Consider the following 20,359-nt stretch of genomic DNA (forward strand, 5'->3'; position numbering starts at 1 on the left):
TCAGATTAAGGATGCGGCATTCAAATAATCCACATTGTTTCTAGACACAAATATTAAATTATGTTTTAATCTGTTTACAGATGTTTGATGAGTGTGTGTGTGTGTGTTGGGGGGAGAGAGAGCGAGCAGACAGAGAAGGATTGACTGGTTGAATATATGATCCTCTTTGTGCATGCTTTTAAGTGTCCTTGTCAGGTAAACTATTTCGTTTAATTATAAGGAGGTGGATTAAAAGACACAACAAAAATCATTAAAAAAAAAACAAAACTAAAAAACTACCAGCTACTCCTTACACAAATGTCTCTGTTATTTACCCTGCAAGCAAATTGCCTCATTTGCATGCATCACTGGCCTTACCGCACGCCTGTTATTCCTCCACGACCCCTCTAGGGGGCACGCCCCCCAGTTTGGGAAGCACTGAACGACCACCACACTAACCAGTACAGCTGTACATTGTGTTTTTTAGCACAATGTGAATAATTCAGAATCAATTAACGCCAACGGAATACGATAAGACGCAGAAATTAATTAAATCCATTTTGCATCCAACTTTAGCATCACCGTTCAGTCAGATGCTAGCGCTACTCAAGGGAGTTGTCATTCTAGAGGGAAAGTTTACAGCTTTTACAGAGACCAGTTCCCCCCCCTGAATTTGTTGACTCAAGGCTGAGCCCTGACCTCTGACCTTGGACACACACTGCCGGCCGACTGCCACCACCTCTGGACGAGCAAGACACACGTGTCCTCACAATCTATTGTGCAGGCCAGTCCCTCAAAGCACAAATAAACCTGCGTGTGATGAAAATCACTGTGGCAATGTGTGATATTGACCAGCATAGCCTTTAATCTGAAGATCTAATGGCTTCTCTAAAAATATGCAGGCAGTGAATTAAAGATACGGCTTGACTGAGATGCTTGCGATGGGTAAACATGAAGCCTTTCATGTGCACGAATCCCAGGGGGAATCTCCACACTGCATCTAATACACCGGAACATCTGTATACGACAGTGGGACCTGCTAGTGGTTCCGCTGATAGATTTCTGCCACCGTGACTAATATGAGGCATCTTACTCCCTCGTATCCTCCCTATTTACTCTCACTCTCTTCATCTCACGCTCCCTCTGTGCATCTCTTTCCCTTTCTGTGTCCAAATTAAACACAAGTCGCAGGACACTCTGATAAGACCATCTGTTCATCTCTCTCTCTCTGTCCCTCTCCCTCTCTCAATCTCTGTCCCTTTTCCTCATTTCGCAATCTGACAGTAGACTGCCTCTCCTCAGTAAACTGCTAGCGGGGACGTGTGTGATAAACTGTACTTTCTCGGCATTAACGCCGCTTCTGTAGCAAAGCAGTCGCCGCCCAAACCCGAATTGCTTGGCCATGGGTGCACGAGAATCGCATCTGTATGAATGTGCGATGCTGCCATTTCATTAAACTTGTATGAGGAGCCTGACTTTTCACCAACGGCTGCAATTAAGAGCGATCGTAAGACTAAAATACCAATCAGCCGAGAATTTCACGCGCACACACACTTGCACACACACACACACCTCGTAACCTTTGTCCCACGGCGAGTCCAGGATCGGACTATGAAAATCAGTTTGTGAGAAACTAATCATGCAGCTTAACAAGTGGAGCTGGGGACGAGGGGGGGGGGGGGAGAGGGGGGAAGAGCGGGAGGAGGTGGGGTGTGAAAGGGTCAAAAAGGTCAACTAATCAAGAGGAGGGGAAATGAGACAAGGAGTAGAGGAACCGCTTTGGTAGCGGTGGGGGCGGAGAGAGAGAGAGAAGGACTTACATTGAGAGGAGGACTTAGGAACAGGGTTACCATAAATGACTGTGAAATGAGAATCCGAGGAAGACGCACGAGTGTGCAGTGAAGGAAAAAAAATGAGTAAAAGACAGCAGGAAGGGAAAGGGGGGATGAGAGAGGAATATCATAAAAGAGATTTTCGAGGGGGGGAAAGGGAGCGAGCAATGAAAGGGTCGGGGGGGAAGCGAAGGGAACATTCTGTAATATTCTGCTGGAGCAGAGAACGTGGAGGACATGAAGGGAGGAGTTAAAGACAGGACCGAGTGGATTTGAAGAGGGGGGGGGGGGGGGGGGAAGAGATAAATTGGAATGAGGGGAAAGCAGAAAGCGAAAAAGAATAGGACAATGGGAGGATGAGTGAAATAGAGGGAGAAATCCTCTAAAGTCATTTCTAGATCCCGTCTAAGGCGGCAACTGGCAGAGTGGAAGAAAACAGCGAGGACTCGTAGACAGCAGAGGGAAAGGACATACGGACACAGGTGGCGGAGAGTGACAGCAGAGCTAAACCTGAGAAAAAGACAGAGGATTCCACATTTTGATTTACGGTTTAAAAAAATTATAGTAAACGAAATATCTGCTGTTATTATAGGGAAACGTGTGCACAGCCTGGGTTTATTTTTATTCATCAACCAAAGCTGTGCACGCCGTTTAGCTGAACTCTGGCAAACATGGGTATAGTAAGGAGATTTCAACAATTAGGACATGTCGCTGAGGATACTCTTAATCAAGGAAAGCCACTTGCAGACACAGTCATGTCACTCACTAATAATAGTTGAGGCTGATTGAAAACCCAGCACACAACAGCCACACCCTCATTTCAGCACTTTTTTCCTCAGCAGGAGAACGGTGTCTGTGAATGTTGTGAATGTGCTGGTTTTTTAGTGTAAATCTCCCTGCACGCGTTTCCTCCCTGTGTCCAGGTTATTCAAATTCACTGCTACTATACCTTATCATGCAGATGACGTATGCCTAACTTCCCCTTTGCTATAACAAGCCTACTGTTGATGTCATTGACAGGAAAGGGTAAAGAAAAGCCCAGTGGAAATACTGATTAAAAGGCAATATTAAATGAAACGCAATGAAACGCAGCGGTAAGTGGAGAGGTGATTTCTGCACAATGGTCAGACCCCATAGTCTGCTCTAATTGGACTCGTGTCATGATTATCGCGCTGTGTTACAAGTGGACGCGTACAGTACGTATGGTTGCAGAGGCATTTCCCAGTTGCGTGGAGGGAAAATGTAATATGTATATATGCAGGGATTTGTGCTTGTGTGCCTCTGAACATTTCCCCTCCCCCCAAAGCCCGTTCTGTAGGCTCTCCTCCAAGCGTTTTCTCGCAGAGATCTTATCAGCTCCTCAGCCTGCGTCGAAGGTGCAGGAGCTGAGGCTCTGATCGGTGGCACGGTGACATAGAGCGAACGAGATAGAGAAAAACCTCAGGGATGGTGAACGTACATGTCACGATTCTGTTATAACTGTTAATCAACGTGGAGAAAAATTTCCACAATCGAGACTTGTGCAGCACCCTGTCTGAGCACGCTACTTTTTGTCAAAAAAAAAAAAATAGGTTGAAATACAAACATGTTCCAAAATGGTTACTGTAAAAACCCATTGTTAAATGCAGCGGAAACCAGGTCAGAGAGAGAAAAAAAGAGTAGGGGAGGATCAGAGAGCTACAGCCTATGGGACAGGCATAGATCTTGCGGTGGCCCATCCATAATGAACAGTGTCCTACCCCAGCCTGGCCACAGCACATGATACCTCACGACAGACTGAGAGAGAACTGGGCTGAGACAAAGGGGAATGACCACATTAATTACACACCGTCTCTCAAGGCGGGCGCTATCACCAGAGGCTAACAGAGGGATTGACAGAGAGATGAAGAGACGGAGGAAGACGGAGGAACGGAGATGATCATGCTCCGGTGAGAGGGAGTAGTTGTCCTCAGCAGCAATACGCCTGCTGGCTGTTGTGCTATGTTATGTTATGTCACAGAGTTACTAATGAGAGTGGAACAGTCAGTGGCACAGACACACACACACATACACCGTGACTTGTATGCATGTTTCTGTGTGTGTGCATGAAGAAGGGGAGGGGGCTGTGGTTTGCGATGTGAGATTATATCCAAGCCTGCATGTGTATTGTTGCCTAAGTGTGAAGCGTGTACTGTCTGGGGACGTGTGTGATGTTTACTTACCCCTGGTAGTGTCTTCTGCTCGTGTAGAGCACTCTGGGCTTTCAGCGCCGACTCTCTCGCACAGTACGTCAGAAACGCACACCCTGTCAGTCAGAGAGAGAGAGACAGAGACAAAGAAAGGGGTGAAGGTAAAAAAAAAAATACAAATAAGTGAGAAGCTCCAAAAATTGTCATTCTCTATTTCTGTAATACCCCCCCCCCCTCCCCCCTACAAACACACAGCACCACACCATCTAAATTATTTAAATGGGTCTTTTTCTGGTACCTTCTCTGATTTCTTGTCACCTATTCTGGTTTTATCACTGGTCTAACTTTGAGTTTGGAGAGGATTCACTTCATATAGAGTTTATTCATGCACTGTAGCTGCACATGACAACTAGGGCTGAACAATTAAGCATTTTTAAATGGAAAAGGCAATTCGAAAAACAACACAATAGGTAAACTGCAAAACCTGCAATCTAATACTTCTATTTTTGATTGTGCTATTGTCTATGCCTATTGAAAAAAAAATGTAACGCATACATGTTGACTACAATTCACATTTTAATTCTTGCAATCGGATACGGTAGTCGTAAACGTTTTGCCTGAATCATGTGGTAACTGAGCCTCGATTTAAAATTAAATTATATCGATCAATTGCGATACCTAGCAGGAAAAAAAAAACATCAGTTATTTTCCCCAAATCGTTCAGCCCTAATGACAACATCATGATAATGCACTCTAGAGGCAAAAAATACACTTCACAGCACGGCACAGCTCAGAACGGCACAGCACGAGTCAGCACACGACAGCACCACAGACGTGCGTGGGGCTAACAAGGCCTTACAGACTGGGCACAGTCAGATCCCTGCCCTGCAGCACCTACCATCCACTAAGCATGCCTCACAATCACTCCAAATACACTTTCCTCTGTTTTCCTATGTGCTGTACCTGTGTCTGTGTGTGTGAGGGAGGGGTAGGTAGTAGAGCTGGCTGGCCAGAGCTGTTTACTACACCTGTCACCACCACTAAGACAACGAGATTAGCAGCAGGTTAGCATTTGGGTGTCAACTTGAGACACTAATGTAGATTCAGAGTAAAGAAGAGAGAAGATTGGACCATTAGGAGTGAAACATTCACACTGACTGTACAATGAAATGACTCAACATGATGCCATGAGATAAATAAAACACACACAGAGTGACACACAGCACGCGCACACACACACACACACATCTCATGTCGCATCTCATTGCTTCTATGAGAGGCTTACTCTGAGCATGGGGATTCTCAAAACAACAGATTCCTTCCCCTGTGTCACCCAGGCTTACAGACCCATTACACTGATTGGAGCATGTAGCCTAATCTGGTTCATAGTGTGTGTATTTCTAGGTGTGAGGGAAACCAAGAGGGCGTGTATATTTACTTTAGTATATTCCCGATCTTTTGTTAAAAGTGACCATTGATAAAATAACGTTTGTGTTTATTTTTTCTATAAGATTTCCAAACGTTTCTCATCGGCACCCTGTTTTTTTTTTTTTTCTTCTTGCAACACACATGCTTTGAGACATGTAGTAACACGGCCTGTTTAGATGAGCTCATCTAGTGCACTGTTAACAGGGGATGAAGACGAGAGGATGTGTGACAGTTTCCATGGAAACATAAGACAATCAGCGCAGGACGATCCACCCATCTATCTGCCTTACTGTCAGACATCTGTTCAAGTCATATCTATCTATCTATCTATCTATCTATCTATCTATCTATCTATCTATCTATCTATCTATCTATCTATCTATCTATCTATCTATCTATGTTAAAGCAGTGTTAAAAAGGCATGACCTACCTTTATGCATGCCAGTGTATTTGTCCTTAATCACAGTTAGCTCATAGATCTTGCCGAACTGCTCGAAAATAGGCTTGAGGTCCTTCTCTTCCAGATTCCTAGGAATCTGCCCCACAAACAGCTTTATGGCATCAGCCTCCTTCATCGGGACAGAGTGGAGAGGGCGACTGGGTACTGCAGGGGCTGAGGGCCAAACAGATCAGGGGCAGGTTTCCCGGAGAGGAGCAACTGATGCTGGACCAGTCTTTAGGGCCCAGCCAGACATGTGAAGACAAAAAGAAAACAGACCTTGTTAAAAAAAAAAAAAAAAAAAAAAACGTGAAGAAAGAAAGCACTTAGAGAGCGCAAACATCTGCCAGTGCTACGGTTTCAATATATTCAACTCCAGATCACCACACAAATTGTATTATTTCTTTCTTGGCCCATAAACTACAAAAATAAATTTAAATTTAATTTAATCAAAATATGTCCTTAACTTTTTGAGTTAAAACAGACACTACGACAATAAATATTATATAACTCCAATGGTATCCCAGTCATTCTCTTCCCTGGGGACATTATATTCATAATTTGCCATCTGATATATTTCCACAATAGCATCGTAATATTTTTAGTTGTAAGGTTTGAAAAACAAAAAAACAAAATAAACAAACAAAACCCTTCATATTTAAATGTGCACTATAAACACTATAAAATCTTAATTATGCAAATAAATGTAAAGACTATTAACGTCTTTATATATGATTGTTTATGGTCCAGTCTGATGACAAAGGGCTCCAGTGGCTTCTGGGAGAAGAAAAAAAAAAACAATTATGGTAATTTATAAATGGTAATTAACCAATCAAAAAACGATAATGGCACTTTATATACATATATTGCATCTTTTTATTTAATTATTTATTTATTTTAACGCCTGTTTTGTTTTTGTTTTGTCGGTTTGTGCTCATATCATATTGTACTCATCTCTTCTTTTTTTTTCAATCAAGAATATTGTGTGCTATTGTAGTGTCTCGGTTACTAAACTCACTGTGGTACTCTGTAGGAAGATGCTTGGTCATAATAATGACTATATATATATAGTGTGTGTGTGTATATATATATACATATATATACACACACACGCACACACATATGAACGAGAATAAGGAGCGTGACTGGGAGAAAACCATTGCAATGGAGCGGTTTCTTTGTTTAGCCAGCTGTAGGTTACAACATACACACGGATGTCATGGGGCTCCCTCGCTCTTTGTCCGATCTCCCCCTCAATGCAATGTACACACACATATATGCGTGCGCGCGCGCACACACGCACGCACACACACACACTAGAACCAAACCACTCACACATACTGTACATGAAAGCGCTCACCGTTCTTCACAGATGAGCTCAGATCACAAATGAAGGAGTGATGCTCTCTCTCTCTCTCTGTCTCCCCGTTGTTGTCCTCAGTGCCGCCGTCCTCCTTCCTCCTCTCTCTCTTGATGCTCTCTCCTCTCTTTGTGCCTCTCCTCCTCCTCCTCCTCCTCCTTCTCCTCCTCCTCCTCGCGGTACTACAGACACTACAGGCTCGTCTGTGTTTTTTAAACGTGAGAACCGTGCTCCGGGTGCTCCGGGTGTTCCGGGTGAAGGTGGAGGAGAGTCCTGTGTGCGGGCAGGTGGGTTGTAAAACGACAGCTCGTCACCGACCACCGGCCTCTCGAGTGAGTTGACGACAACACTTTTTGACGACAGTCCGCGCTGAGTTGCAGTGAAACGACACAGTGGGTAACGACACTAAAAACTGAAAAACTAAAAGCGAACTCTTTGAACTCGCTCGTACTTTTGGTCGCGGCGGCTTCTTCCGGTGTTACCGTTACTCCTGTTAGCAGTTACCGCGGGCTCGCCTCGCTTTAAATGTCTCTCTTTTACGTCCCGTTGTCCCCGGAGCGTCCCACTCGTCCAAAGGCTGGATGCTTTTTACGTCCTGTGCCGTCTATCTGCCCCCCCCCCCCCCCACCCCCTCTACTCCCTCCCTGTCTCTCTCTCGCCGTCTCCCCCTCCCCCTTCCTCGCATCAAAGCAGTTGCTAGGCTGTGACGTAACTCCCGGGGACCGTCAATAAATTTACGCGAAGGACTCGCACGAAAAACTGAAATATATCGCCCACACATTCGACTATATTTACACCTAAATAAATTGCCGGGTAACTCGTTCGCGTGTCGTATTTATACGTACAATGCATCATTTATTTAATCACACCGAAACGGGTTTTTGCGGCGCACACTTTTCGGACGTTGCCTTGGCGACACGGCGAGCGGAGCCGCCTATTGTTCTAGCCGCGAGCCCTGGCCTTGGTGCTGAAAAGATGCCTCTTGACGTGGAGCCGAGCGCGCGCCGCCGCTGACACCGCGTGCACACCAATCACGACCACTACAGCTGTTCACGCCCGGTCCTGAAAACACACACACACACACTCACACCCACGCAGAGTGAAATGTGTGACAGAGGAGAGAAGAGGAGAGAGCGCTCCGGGATGGAGTTGGCCTACTTTACAGTCTGTACTTCAAACAAAAAAACCGAGGCCAGCGTTGGTCTGTGTGGAGACAGTCTAGTGCTGCACATCCCATAATATTTAGCAAGTCTCATTTGTGTGTGTGTGTGCGTGTGCGTGACGTGCGTATTGTGAGCATGACTGAGTGACAAGAGAGAGTCACAGGGTTCATGGTAATTTACTCCCAAAGGTCACCATCTGCCTGCTCCGCCTCGTGCCCTCTGTGAGCACGCACGCACGCACACACACGCACACACACGCACACACACGCACGTCTTTATTAGTTGTGTGGACGTCCATAGACATAACTAACCATCTCAAACAAAGACATATAATCCCAACTCTCTTAACCCCCCCCAATAAATTAAATCCAATTCTAACAATAAAATCTTAACCATCAGAAAAGGCTTGCACCTGCTGAAATGTTCTCGTAACAATGGCGTTGAACCTCAATTTTTTTCCTAATAAACTAACACATTCACATGTGACGACACAATGTTATTCCTCAGTCAGTCTCTTATACCCAAACATGAACCATAACCAAAATCCTTAACCAGAACCTTAACCTAACTCGCAAAAAAGCCATGAATAGTTGTGTGGAGCAGCTGAAATGTTCTCACAAAGATAGTTTTGAATGAAATGTTGTCCTCACAGAGAATTAAACACATAGAAAGAATTACCCCTAGAGTATTAAGTATATTAAATAAATAAATAAATATAATTGCACACACACAGGGTGTGCAGCTGTTCTTCTGAGGACCTAAACAAAGAGGATTCCTACTTTAACCACAACCAGTTAATGCGTAAACCTAACCATAAAATTTTATGGTTAGGTTTAGGCATTAGTCCTCATTTAATGTTAGACCTAAACAAACTCAGAAATGAGCTTCTGTCTCATTAGGACCAGGTTTTAGTTTCCTATAACGAGGACCACTGGTCCTGACAAGGCAAGTGTTTATGCCGGGTAAGGTCCTAAAGAGGGTACCCATACAAGAACAAACGCGCGCACACACACACACACACACTTGCATGAATATCATTACTCCCGGGGCTTCTCACAAACCCAGCAGGGACACGCAACGCCCGCTGAGCCCGAGGATGTGCACGACGTTCAGGAAGAAATCACGCCACCAGCGTGACGAGAAAGAAAGGGAAGCGCAAACATATAATCTGTGCGTTTCCTCAGCTTCTCTCTGAGCTGCTCGTTCACTCACTTTTGTTTTTGTGCACATGTACAGCAACTCATTACAAATTATACACACTGTAATTAAAACTCCACAGAGATTTAATATATATATATATATATATATATCACCGATCTTTCTTTGCAAATGGATAAAAAAAAAAGCCCGACCACAAACATCCAGCAAGTGCAATGAAACTCATTTAGAACCATCTGAATGTATTAGTGTCACATGCTGTTGTTTTATGAAAATTATGAATATGATTTTAATTCTACAACTACCTGATGGCGATTTTACAGGCTGATTCAAGTATTCATAGGGTTAAATGGAGATAGTGCATAATTAGATACATAATGTTAATATTAATATGCCTGGATGTGAATTTAAGCCCATTACATTTTGATTTAGCTGAAATGGGACCATGTTTCAACTACAACTTACAAAACGGTACCATTTCTTTATAATAAAGCATTGTTTTTATAAAGGCATTTATATCCAAATACAAGAGGGAGGAACAGGCCTACTATATGTTTCGCAACATTACAGTTTAAAGCTCCAGTGTGTAACTTCTGTGGCCAAAACACTACATCAACAGTAGTGAATCAAATGCACTAAAGCACATGTGTCAAACTGTGGCCCGCCACATCATTTTATGTGGCCCGCGAGTGATTAATTGGTCTTAAAAATCTGTGTTAAAATAGGTCTATGCTGCTTTAAAGCGTGCATAGACCATAAACTACATTTCCCATAATGCATGGCAATTGCGTTATCCGCAAAGTGACTAGTGCTAGATCGCAGTGTATCATTGTATCATGCGACGAGTGAAATTTAATAAGTAACAAATATAGAAAGTTATTTATCAATATGTTACAGAGTAGTTACCTTTATTTTACATTATATTTGGTGACAGTTAGTTACATTTATTCTGTATGACAGTTACATCTGGCCCTTTGAGGGTAACCATTATGCTGATGTGGCCCTCAGTGAAAATGAGTTTGACACCCCTGCACTAATTTTTTTTTTTTTTTTTTACATTTCCAATTGGAAAAGTATAACTAACCGCCCCAACTGTTCCATTTTTCAGTACCCTGCGCCTGGGTAACCAGAGCAATTATACGGTACGGTACGGGTGGAGATTGACCAGCTCCGCTCACGACAGTCAGCTGATTGGAGCGACAGAAAAGCGTCATTCCTCTGCAACCGGTGTTTCTTTAACGCCCACAGTCTATTCTAATACACTGTTGTTTACATCTTGTTGTCGCAAACTGAGAAAACGGGGGGAAAAACGAGCTGCTGGATGTCCTCCATTGTTGTCACGTTCGATGTCGGCGCACCGTTACCACTCGATGCTACATATTTCGCTGACGTTCGCCAATCACACACCCCGCCTACAAAGTAAAGGTACAGTTCTTCTTTGAAACACAAGCCTGACCGTGCTTTACTGTTCCAAACCGTACTCTACCAAACTGAACTGCACCATGATGGGAACACAGCTTTTGTGACACACATACAAAGAGTAAGAGAGTGTCTGCATGAGTCACGACTGTTTTTACGTTTTGTGGTGTTTTCAGTCAAAGTGGCGTACAGTTGCGGTGTACTACGGTGGCCCTGAGGTGCAAAACACAAACGCAAATCGCAAATCAAAAACAAAAACGCAAATCAAAAAACACAAAAACATTCACTCACAACGCAAACACAAATCACACAACGCAAACACAAAAGCAGAAAACAAGAAAACAAGAAAACATTAACTCACAACGCAAACACAAATCACACAACGCAAACACAAAAGCAGAAAACACGTAAACATTAACTCACAACACAAACACAAATCATACAAAGCAAACACAAAAGCAGAAAACACAACAACATTAACTCACAACACAAACACAAAAGCAGAAAACAAAAACATTAACTCAAAACGGAAACGGAAATGCATATCACACAATGCAAACACAAATCACACAACGCAAACACAAAAGCAGAAAACACAAAAACATGAACTCACTTTAGCTCCCTCAGTAGAGCTGTCTTTAATATCAGAAACCCACCCATCACATTCAAAATGCTCCACACAGAATGAACTAAAGCTGTGTTTATTTCAGGTCCTGTTCTCATTTATCTACCAATAAGACTTATGGCACCGTGTCATTTTGTAATCTCTCTTTAATGACACAGTTACTGTAAAGGAAATGTCAAATATTAAGAGATTAAATAACATAAAAAGAGACCAAATAAGTCTTGGCTTATAAAACAGACATTTACGCAGTAGGAAGCTCATTTTGGTTGACAGCTCCGTCTGGTCAGGAATAAGACTCAATGGCGCCATCATTTGGAAGAAAATGATACATCAACAATACATCCACCAAAAAGAGGACAAAACACCACTTCATGTCTCGGTTGTTTCAACTTTATTTGAAATGTAGGTTTTTCATTGAATAATTTCTTCCACACTGCTTTTGTTTTTGCACGATAATAAAAAAACTGACCACGTCTCAATAATAACAACAATCTCATAAACTCTGGTGGAGACAAAAATAAATTGCTACAGGCCCCTTAAAAACAGAAAATAAATTACATGTTCTTTAGATAATAGATAAATAACTATCATCATTTCAACTTTTGTTTTTATATAAAATGTTATATATATTTTTTTTTACTACAAGGGTTTAGAGCAGTGTTTCCCGATCCTGGTCCTCAGGGAACGTGGCCATGCCATGTTTTACATGTTGCCCTGCTCCAAAAACACCTTATTCAAATAAATCGTCAGCTCATCATCAAGCTCAACTTTTGTCATTTTTTTCCGAAAAAATGTATATTTCAACGTCTGTAAAAAAAATAAAAAAAATAAATCAAAAAGTTAATATTTCAACTTTTGTCAAATTTTTCCCAAAAATGTTATATTTTAACTTTTGTAAAAAAAACAACAAACGTTTCATCTTTTGTCAATTTTTTTTTCCAAAAAAAATTTATATTTCAACTTTTGTCTTTTTTTTCCAAAAATGTTGTATTTCAACTTTTGTAAAAAAAAAATAATAAAAAAAAAATTTAATATTTCAACTTTTTTCAATTTTTTTTTCCAAAAAATTTATATTTCAACTTTTGTAAAAAAAATAAAATAAAATAAAAAAAAGAAATCAAAAGGTTAATATTTCAACTTTTGTCAAATTTTTTCCAAAAATTTTATATTTTAACTTTTGTAAAAAAAAAACATGTTTCAACTTTTGTCAATTTTTTTTTCCAAAAAAATTTTATATTTCAACTTTTGTCATTTTTTTTCCAAAAATGTATTTCAACTTTTGTAAAAAAAAAAAAAAAAGTTTCAACTTTTGTCATTTTTTTCCGAATTTTTTTTATATTTCAACGTCTGTAAAAAAAATAATAATAAAAAAATAATTTAATATTTCAACTTTTTTCATTTTTTTTTCCAAAAAATTTATATTTCAACTTTTGTAAAAAAAAAAGAAAGAAATAAATAAAAAAAAGAAATCAAAAAGTTAATATTTCAACTTTTGTCAAATTTTTTCCAAAAATGTTATATTTTAACTTTTGTAAAAAAAAAAAAAAAAAAAAAAACATGTTTCAACTTTTGTCAATTTTTTTTATATAAAATCTAAATATAAAATAAAAATCTAAATTTAATGTTTCATCTGAATCAGGTGTTTTTTTGGAGCAGGGTCACATCTAAAACATGGCATGGCCACGTTCCCAGAGGACCAGGGTTGGGAAACACTGATTTAGAGACACGAATAACACATTCAAAGCCTCAGTCGCAAAACATTCATGAGGACGCACACACTCACACACACACACACACACACTTTTCACTTGTACTTGTCAAGGGCAAAATACAATCATTATATGAGAGTTAGATGTGAATAAATGCAGCCTACAACTTCTGATGAATAGACTTCGTTATAAGACATAAGCACCAACTACAACATGTCCAAGAGAAACGATAGACATTAAAACATATCTGACAAATATACAGACTCCTCCTCACCTCTGAGTGGGCAGGGTGTATTTTTTGGGATGTGAAGGAAAACGGGGGGGGAAAAAGAGAGCTAAGTAAAAAACACCAAAAAGAATAAAGATTACTTACACACATTTACAGAGGTCGTCACTTTGATATGAAATATATTTACTTCTAGGTTGAAGCAGAATGGCTGCATTAGGAGGACCATATCATACATTAACCTATGAAAAGCAGCTTCCTCAGTCTTAAATCTGGTGTCTCCTATTCTCGCAGGACTGATTCATCCTCTCCTGCCAAGAAGGCGGGTGATGATGGCAAGGATGTACGACTGAAATGAGCTGAGGAAACAGGGAGATTTTTTTTCTTAAAAGACCTCAGCCCAATAGTCATGGTACGGTGAGATTACTAAAAAAAATAATAATATTAATAAAAAGGTTAGTCAGGAGTTAATTATTATACACTGCTTTCAAATGGTCAGCAAATCCTACGAAAAGACCAAAGCTGAGGATGAACTGATGCTAACAACCACTGCCTGAGTAACCAAAGCCTCTTATGACTTATTACTCTGTGTAATGAAGCTCCACTGGCGTGAAAAACCATATTAAATAAAACATGAATGAACCCAGTGTACTGCGCGATACGCTCCTTCATTGTAATAAACACCGTAGTTTATTCAGAAACCTCACAAAACACACTTAAATACTCGGTAATCTGGGTTATTTCACAGTGGAAAAAAAGCAAACGCGACATCTCCTACAGCTTGTGTAACACTGGGTAAGACTAAATTACCCAGCTGATTATATTTTTAAAAAATACTCTTATAAAAATGACTTGAAACTTGAATAAATTTGCTATTTCAAACCTCAGTAGGAAAAGTGGACTTGGGCTCTTGAAGAGTGCAGAAACACTGTCAGCAAGTCATCAATTCTTAACACAGAGATCATTAGTGGCTTTGGTCTTTTCACATGAATTGTTGACAAGATGATGAGTACGCAGCGACCAACCATCAACCACTTTATTACTTATTAATATAATGTTTGTTTTTCTCATCTTTAGCTTGGTTATAACCGCAGCCATGAGTCTTCACACCGTAAACGCACCACTCCCAACAACTCTCTTTAAAAAAAAGGCCAACATGTACAATGACACACAAACGGTTTGAAGGAGTGTACGGAGAACGTGTGCCGCTTGTTGAACGTTCCCCCGTCTAATCTCCTTCTGATACTCTGATATTTGGTCACTTACTGCCACCGTCTCCCCACTCCTTTGGTTCTTCTGTTCAAATACTGACATGAACTATAAGAGGACGCTCGAGGAAATATTTTTTGGCAAACAGGAAAAAAACAAAAAACAAAAGCTGAATGTTATCTCACGCCATATAAAAATCCTTCTAGCTCAGTTGGGGGAATCACCACTGTGGGCATACAGAATCATAGTAGATGTATTCCAGTAGATCTTAAGCACACGTAGAACTACAGTAAACACACCGTAGCATCTAACACACATTGTTCAGCTCATAATTAGTGGTATGTGTGTGTGAATAAATCTGCCTCAGGATCCTACAGGTAAGTATGAATCTTACGAAAATGTGAAACAAAAGCAGCTGTGTTGAAATGAGCATCGACTCAGTCCCACGCACACACACGCACGCACGCGCACACACACACAGTGAACCTGTTTAAGCTAATGCACAAAGTGAACAGAAACGAGCTCGGTGGAATATACCACAATGTAAAACTGTATACGGGGGTAAAGGCACAGGGAACGGTGCTACTTTCACAGTGTTTTACCTGAAGACTCAGGAGAAAATAGCTGAATGTTTATCTCACGCCATCACACGTCTACTCTGGGCTGTCCATTTCTGCAGACTCATCAGCCCTTTTTTTTTTTTTTTTTTTTTTTTTTTTTACCTAACCTTTGATTTTCTGCACTCCTGGGCTGTCTCACTGCCTTTTGGCACGCTGAGAACTCTGGGTGCACGAAGCACAGCACACAGACTTGTAGTAGGAGTAGACGCACAGCCTGGCCTGCACCACCATCACGCAGTTATGGCGTTTGTCCCGGCAATTTTCATCTGTGATTGAGGAGGAGAGAAATGTTGTTAGGCACAAAGCCAATGCATACATGCAGTAAATACACGATGCTACATCTGGGCACACACACACACACATACACACACACCTGTGACTTGTGGACTGCAGGGAATTGTGTTGCATATTTCCTCCTGATCAGGTTTGGTGTTGGGATCACATTTGTGGCTGTGTGTTTTGTCCGGTTTGAGACACCGTACTTCCCTCATCTGTAAGCCCTTCCCGCAAGAACGTGAGCACTGAGAACAAAAGCAGAGTTATATTATTAGAATTGTACAACAAATGCAACATTATTAGCATATAAAACACCAACCATGAAACGCCAGACATTGAATATATTACCCTTAAAAGGTGCCATATGTAAGAATGTGGCCAAAAACGGTTACTACATTCAAATTCAAAATACCGAGGTCTTTTATTTTCTGACGTAACTGTGCAACCCGTGGTTGCTCGGCAGCTGAGACTCTACTGACTGCAATGATTGGTAGACGGCGGTAGGTGGCGCCACATGCCAAAGCATGATTTCAATACATAAACATGATGCAAAATATTTTTTTTAATGCAAATATTTTGTCTGTACTGTTGTTGTTGGTGAGTTCAGTTTGTTATATGAACATTATTCCTGAGTCTCTGTGACATATTAGGAGGATTTTATGGCCAGTTGCTTTAGATTTATTACATAATGCACCTTTACGTATGTCTGCATAAGTGTATAATGGCTTTAAAATACATATTGTAGCCTTAGAATAAACCTTTTACATGTACGATAGGCCAGGGCCTCGCTTTACGGAGGCCACCACCTTGGGTCACTTTGTTGCTACAGCAGACCAAGAGGACAAGTCAGCTGGAAGCTTGGTGTAAAAACCATGACTGTCACTATTTCTCCCACACTGGACCTTTAACATTCACCTTTCATTCACTTAATACGATCTAATTAATTTCTCCTCATCTCTCACCGCACTCCACTCCGTCGTGAACCACTGAGGCCGACACTCTCCCATGTCACACTCCTGGACGGCAGCTGGCTTGTCCAGATGAGCGCACTCGGCGGCTGCTATGACGGTGAAGTCGTTCTCCGACTTTTGGACACAAATGATGTCTCGTCGCTGAGTTCCACTTCCACACTGGACGTTACACTGCGGAAAAGAACAAGCATTGGTATCAACCACACCAGGAACACCAGGGGTGGAAAAAGTACTCAAATATTGTACTCAAGTAAAAGTACCAAGTAGAAGTAAAAAGTAGTTAATTCGAAATGTACTTTAAGTAAAAGTTACTTAGTTACTTTGCGTGGGGTGTGAGGGTAGTAGAAATATGACAAAGGGTCAGAAATCCAAAACTATTTTGGAGCTCACGCTCCCGGCGCGACACAGGATATTACGTCACTTTTGGCGAGCGTCCTCTATGTTCACGCTCCAGTGCTGGTGCTAATCACATCATCGTTCGTCTGGTTCTGGTGTATATTTTCCCCCTGTAGGTCTTCATTGTGCGGAATTGTTATTTTTTACTCAGTAACGGATAGGATTTATAAAGTAACTACAAATACAATACTTGAGTCAATACGTACTCAAGTAAAATACAAAATCCTGATTTTAAATTGTACTTAAAAAATACAAAATAGTATTCAATACAGTAACTTGAGTAAATGTATTTCGTTGTACCACTGTAAATGGAAGGTGAAACAAGACACAATGTGCAGTAAAATGTATAAATTGCATAAAAAGCTAAGTTTTCTTTTTAAAACAGTCTTGGGTAACTTGGGTGCTTTCACACCTGCAGCATTTGGTGCGCACCAAACGTGTTTGGTCCCTTGGTTCGGTTCGTTTGCGTAGGTGTGAATGTAATCTCAGTACTTTGGTGAGCAAATCAACGGTTCCTCTGGTGTGAAAGCGACCAAACCAAATGGGACGAAATGGTATGGTTTAATGCATTAAGGGTATGAGATGAGATACAGGATTAGGCCAAATTTTGGGGTTAGTCTGGTTCTGGTGCCGATTGTCTAATTTGGTTGGTTTAGAACTATGCATATGTGAAAGCAAAGCGTACCCGTGTCTGTTTGCTACATTGTAACATTTTTCAGACTGGTGCGGACCAAAGCAAATCGGACTATAGGTGTGAAACTAACAAATATGAAAAAAAAATCTGTTTTCTCAGTACAGCAGCGTTTAGATCTTGTGTCGCCCGGTGACATTGTGACAAGTGATTGATTTTATGTCAAGACAAACGGAGCCAAAGAGACAAGATGGCTGCAAGTTGGACGGAGTACGACTGAAGACACAAAGAAGCACCCAAGGAAAGATTCACAAGTGAATTCTGCTGCTGAAACGACCCGGATAGTCTGCAGTTTGATGCAAAAATGGTCCCTCAGTCATTTTCCTTTATAAACATACATCAACAAAATCCCCAAAACATACACACTGCAGCTTTAGATTCAAATACATTAATAAAATGAATAACACGAGTTTACAAATGGAAACTGTCATTTAACAAAAAATATTTTCTTTTTCCAACCTGTGTCCAAGGGCTGCTATACCACATGGCTGTTGGCACACACGGGCCTCCATTACAGGCCTTCATTTCTGCCGGTTTGTCCGCCAGACAGTCCACCTCTCCTGTGCCTTCTCTGACCCCTCCTCGGGTCAGACACAGCACCTCTCTCCTCTGCACCCCAGGGCCGCACTGCGCCGAACACTGGTGAAGACAAAGTGGATGTTCGTGTCGAGGATCACCATGCGACTGCTACTTTCTTCCCTTTGTGTCCGTCTGTGTGCTACTCACAGTGTTTGACCAGCCGGTGAAGTACCAGTTGGTGACACACGGGCCCATGTTGCACTCCTCGCTTCCCTCGGGGCGGAGCCTGGAGGTGCACTCCATGTCGTTCACCACGCTGCCTTGATCGGTGACACAGCGCACACTCCTCATTCTCCGCCCGACTCCACAGTCCACTGAGCACTGTGAGGAACAAGCGAAAAGACGGACAGAACAGTGTGATATAGTGGTGTAAATTCAGCATTAAAGCTCACATAGAGTGGTCCTGTTGCACATATATGTGAGTTATGGAGGTCTACTTACATACATTAACTTGTTTTTATGGTCAAAAACCTCCTAAGTTGCTGCAAACGAGCCGATAGAAATCCTTCTTTTTTTGACGCTGTGCTGAGCCGCGATATTTCAGACATAAATCTCACCCACAGAAGACAGAGTGTGCTGTGATTGGCCAGCCAGCATAGAAGCTTCCCAACTGTCTTGTGATTGGCCAGTACCCGGAAGTGACATATTCAGCACACCCGCACTCAGATGCGCAGCTCCCCCCTCTGGAACGGTGGATGCACTGCTACTCATTATCAAAACATTGTTTTAACAATGTTTAAAAATAGCTTCTTCACGACTCCCCGCCGCAGTCCCTTTATGACTTTGACCCAGAGTCAGAAGACACCGTCGCTCGTGAAACACCTCCACAACGGACGTTATTCTTCTTCTGCGGGTTCAATGTACGCAACCCGGATGTGCCCGGACTAGTGCCCGGAGCAGGAGGATCTGCTGTTCCGGAGAACCGGTGTTTACATAACCGGACCGGGTTTTTTCGGAGATCTCGCTGAGCCCGAGATTACAATAAAACACAGAGTTCGCAGCAGTGGCTGAACTGTTTGTTTCTAAACTTCAGGGCTTCGTAAACAAGGTAATGACGCAGATACACACTAAAAAACAGTTGGAATTTCCGGTCTCGGTCCGCTTTAAATCATTTACTTGACTGGATTCATATACACCATAACTACACAGTACTCGGCCTCTTGTGTCTACACCTGTACTGTGTAGACACACGAGCAGACGCTGTGTTCAGGCATGAACGAGTGCTGCGGACGTACCGTGCTCCAGTCTGAGCCGACCTCCCACTGGGAGCAGAGGCGGAGCTGGCAGGCCTGCGTGGAGTCTGGCGGGGTGAGGCTGGCACAGCGCTGCGGGTGAACCATGGTGGAGCGGTTCCCAAAGGTCTGCCTGCACTGGAGCTGCCTCTGCTGTAACCCACGGCCACAGGACACGCTGCACTCTGACCACGCACTGGCCTCCCAGCTGTCACACAGAGGGACGAGTTAAAGGTTAACGCTGGTGAAATTCACACAAGGTCAAATGTCCTCATTGTCTTAATAAAATGGAACATTTACCCTTTACAGATTTGTTTATACTGCATTCATTCATTCATATTTTCACACCACAGATAGATACATGCTGGTGATTTCAAGCACATGCAGGTGTTTTTGAATTCATTAATTGAATGCACTGGACTAACTATGATGTCCACCATTACCCAAATTATAATCTATATTGTATATTATATAGTTTTTTGATCTAGACATTTCTGGTCAATACATTACATATATGAGGTTCCTGAATAAGACGAGATAATATAAGACAGTCCTTTATTTGTCCCGCAGTGGGGAAATTTACATTGTTATAGCAACAGTAACAGGAAGTGTATAATGCACTGTTTTTTTATATGCCAATTTTTTACAGTTATTATTTATGAGATGCCTTTCTACTGAATATGGATACGCACTTTATTACTATTAGGTGATATAACGCCTTCATATTGTATATTTGTTTTATGTACTGTATGTGATTGTATGTCTGTCTGGACGTTGGAGTCTGCAATAAAAGTTTGATGATGAAGTAAAGATAAAGATAATACATAATAAACAAGCATTACCCCAAAAAAATAACAATATTTAAAGATATTAACACTA

General features: G+C 41.6%; 2 protein-coding genes across 3 annotated transcripts in view; both read right to left on the reverse strand.

Moving 5' to 3' along the window:
- Positions 1 to 5,982, reverse strand: part of celf3b (cugbp, Elav-like family member 3b) — a gene marked incomplete at both ends in the record, with an annotated part of 23,410 nt that extends 17,428 nt beyond the window's left edge. For both annotated transcript variants that reach the window (XM_083889831.1, XM_083889830.1), the window contains 2 exons: positions 4,013 to 4,095; positions 5,838 to 5,982. In XM_083889831.1, the coding sequence (XP_083745957.1) occupies positions 4,013 to 4,095; positions 5,838 to 5,982 (228 nt within the window). The remainder of the gene's footprint in view (positions 1 to 4,012; positions 4,096 to 5,837) is intronic.
- An 8,659-nt stretch (positions 5,983 to 14,641) lies between these two features.
- The window catches only part of adamtsl4 (ADAMTS-like 4), a 55,324-nt gene continuing 49,606 nt past the window's right edge, over positions 14,642 to 20,359 (reverse strand). Inside the window, exons 12-17 of the mRNA XM_083898197.1 lie at positions 19,484 to 19,688; positions 18,396 to 18,569; positions 18,129 to 18,308; positions 16,574 to 16,753; positions 15,709 to 15,856; positions 14,642 to 15,601 (exon numbers count right to left, since the gene is read on the reverse strand). Of these exons, the coding sequence (XP_083754323.1) occupies positions 15,471 to 15,601; positions 15,709 to 15,856; positions 16,574 to 16,753; positions 18,129 to 18,308; positions 18,396 to 18,569; positions 19,484 to 19,688 (1,018 nt within the window). The 3' untranslated portion in view covers positions 14,642 to 15,470. The remainder of the gene's footprint in view (positions 15,602 to 15,708; positions 15,857 to 16,573; positions 16,754 to 18,128; positions 18,309 to 18,395; positions 18,570 to 19,483; positions 19,689 to 20,359) is intronic.

The sequence above is a fragment of the Microchirus variegatus genome (assembly GCF_963457635.1).
Source record: "Microchirus variegatus genome assembly, chromosome: 1".
Taxonomy (NCBI): Eukaryota; Metazoa; Chordata; class Actinopteri; order Pleuronectiformes; family Soleidae; genus Microchirus; species Microchirus variegatus.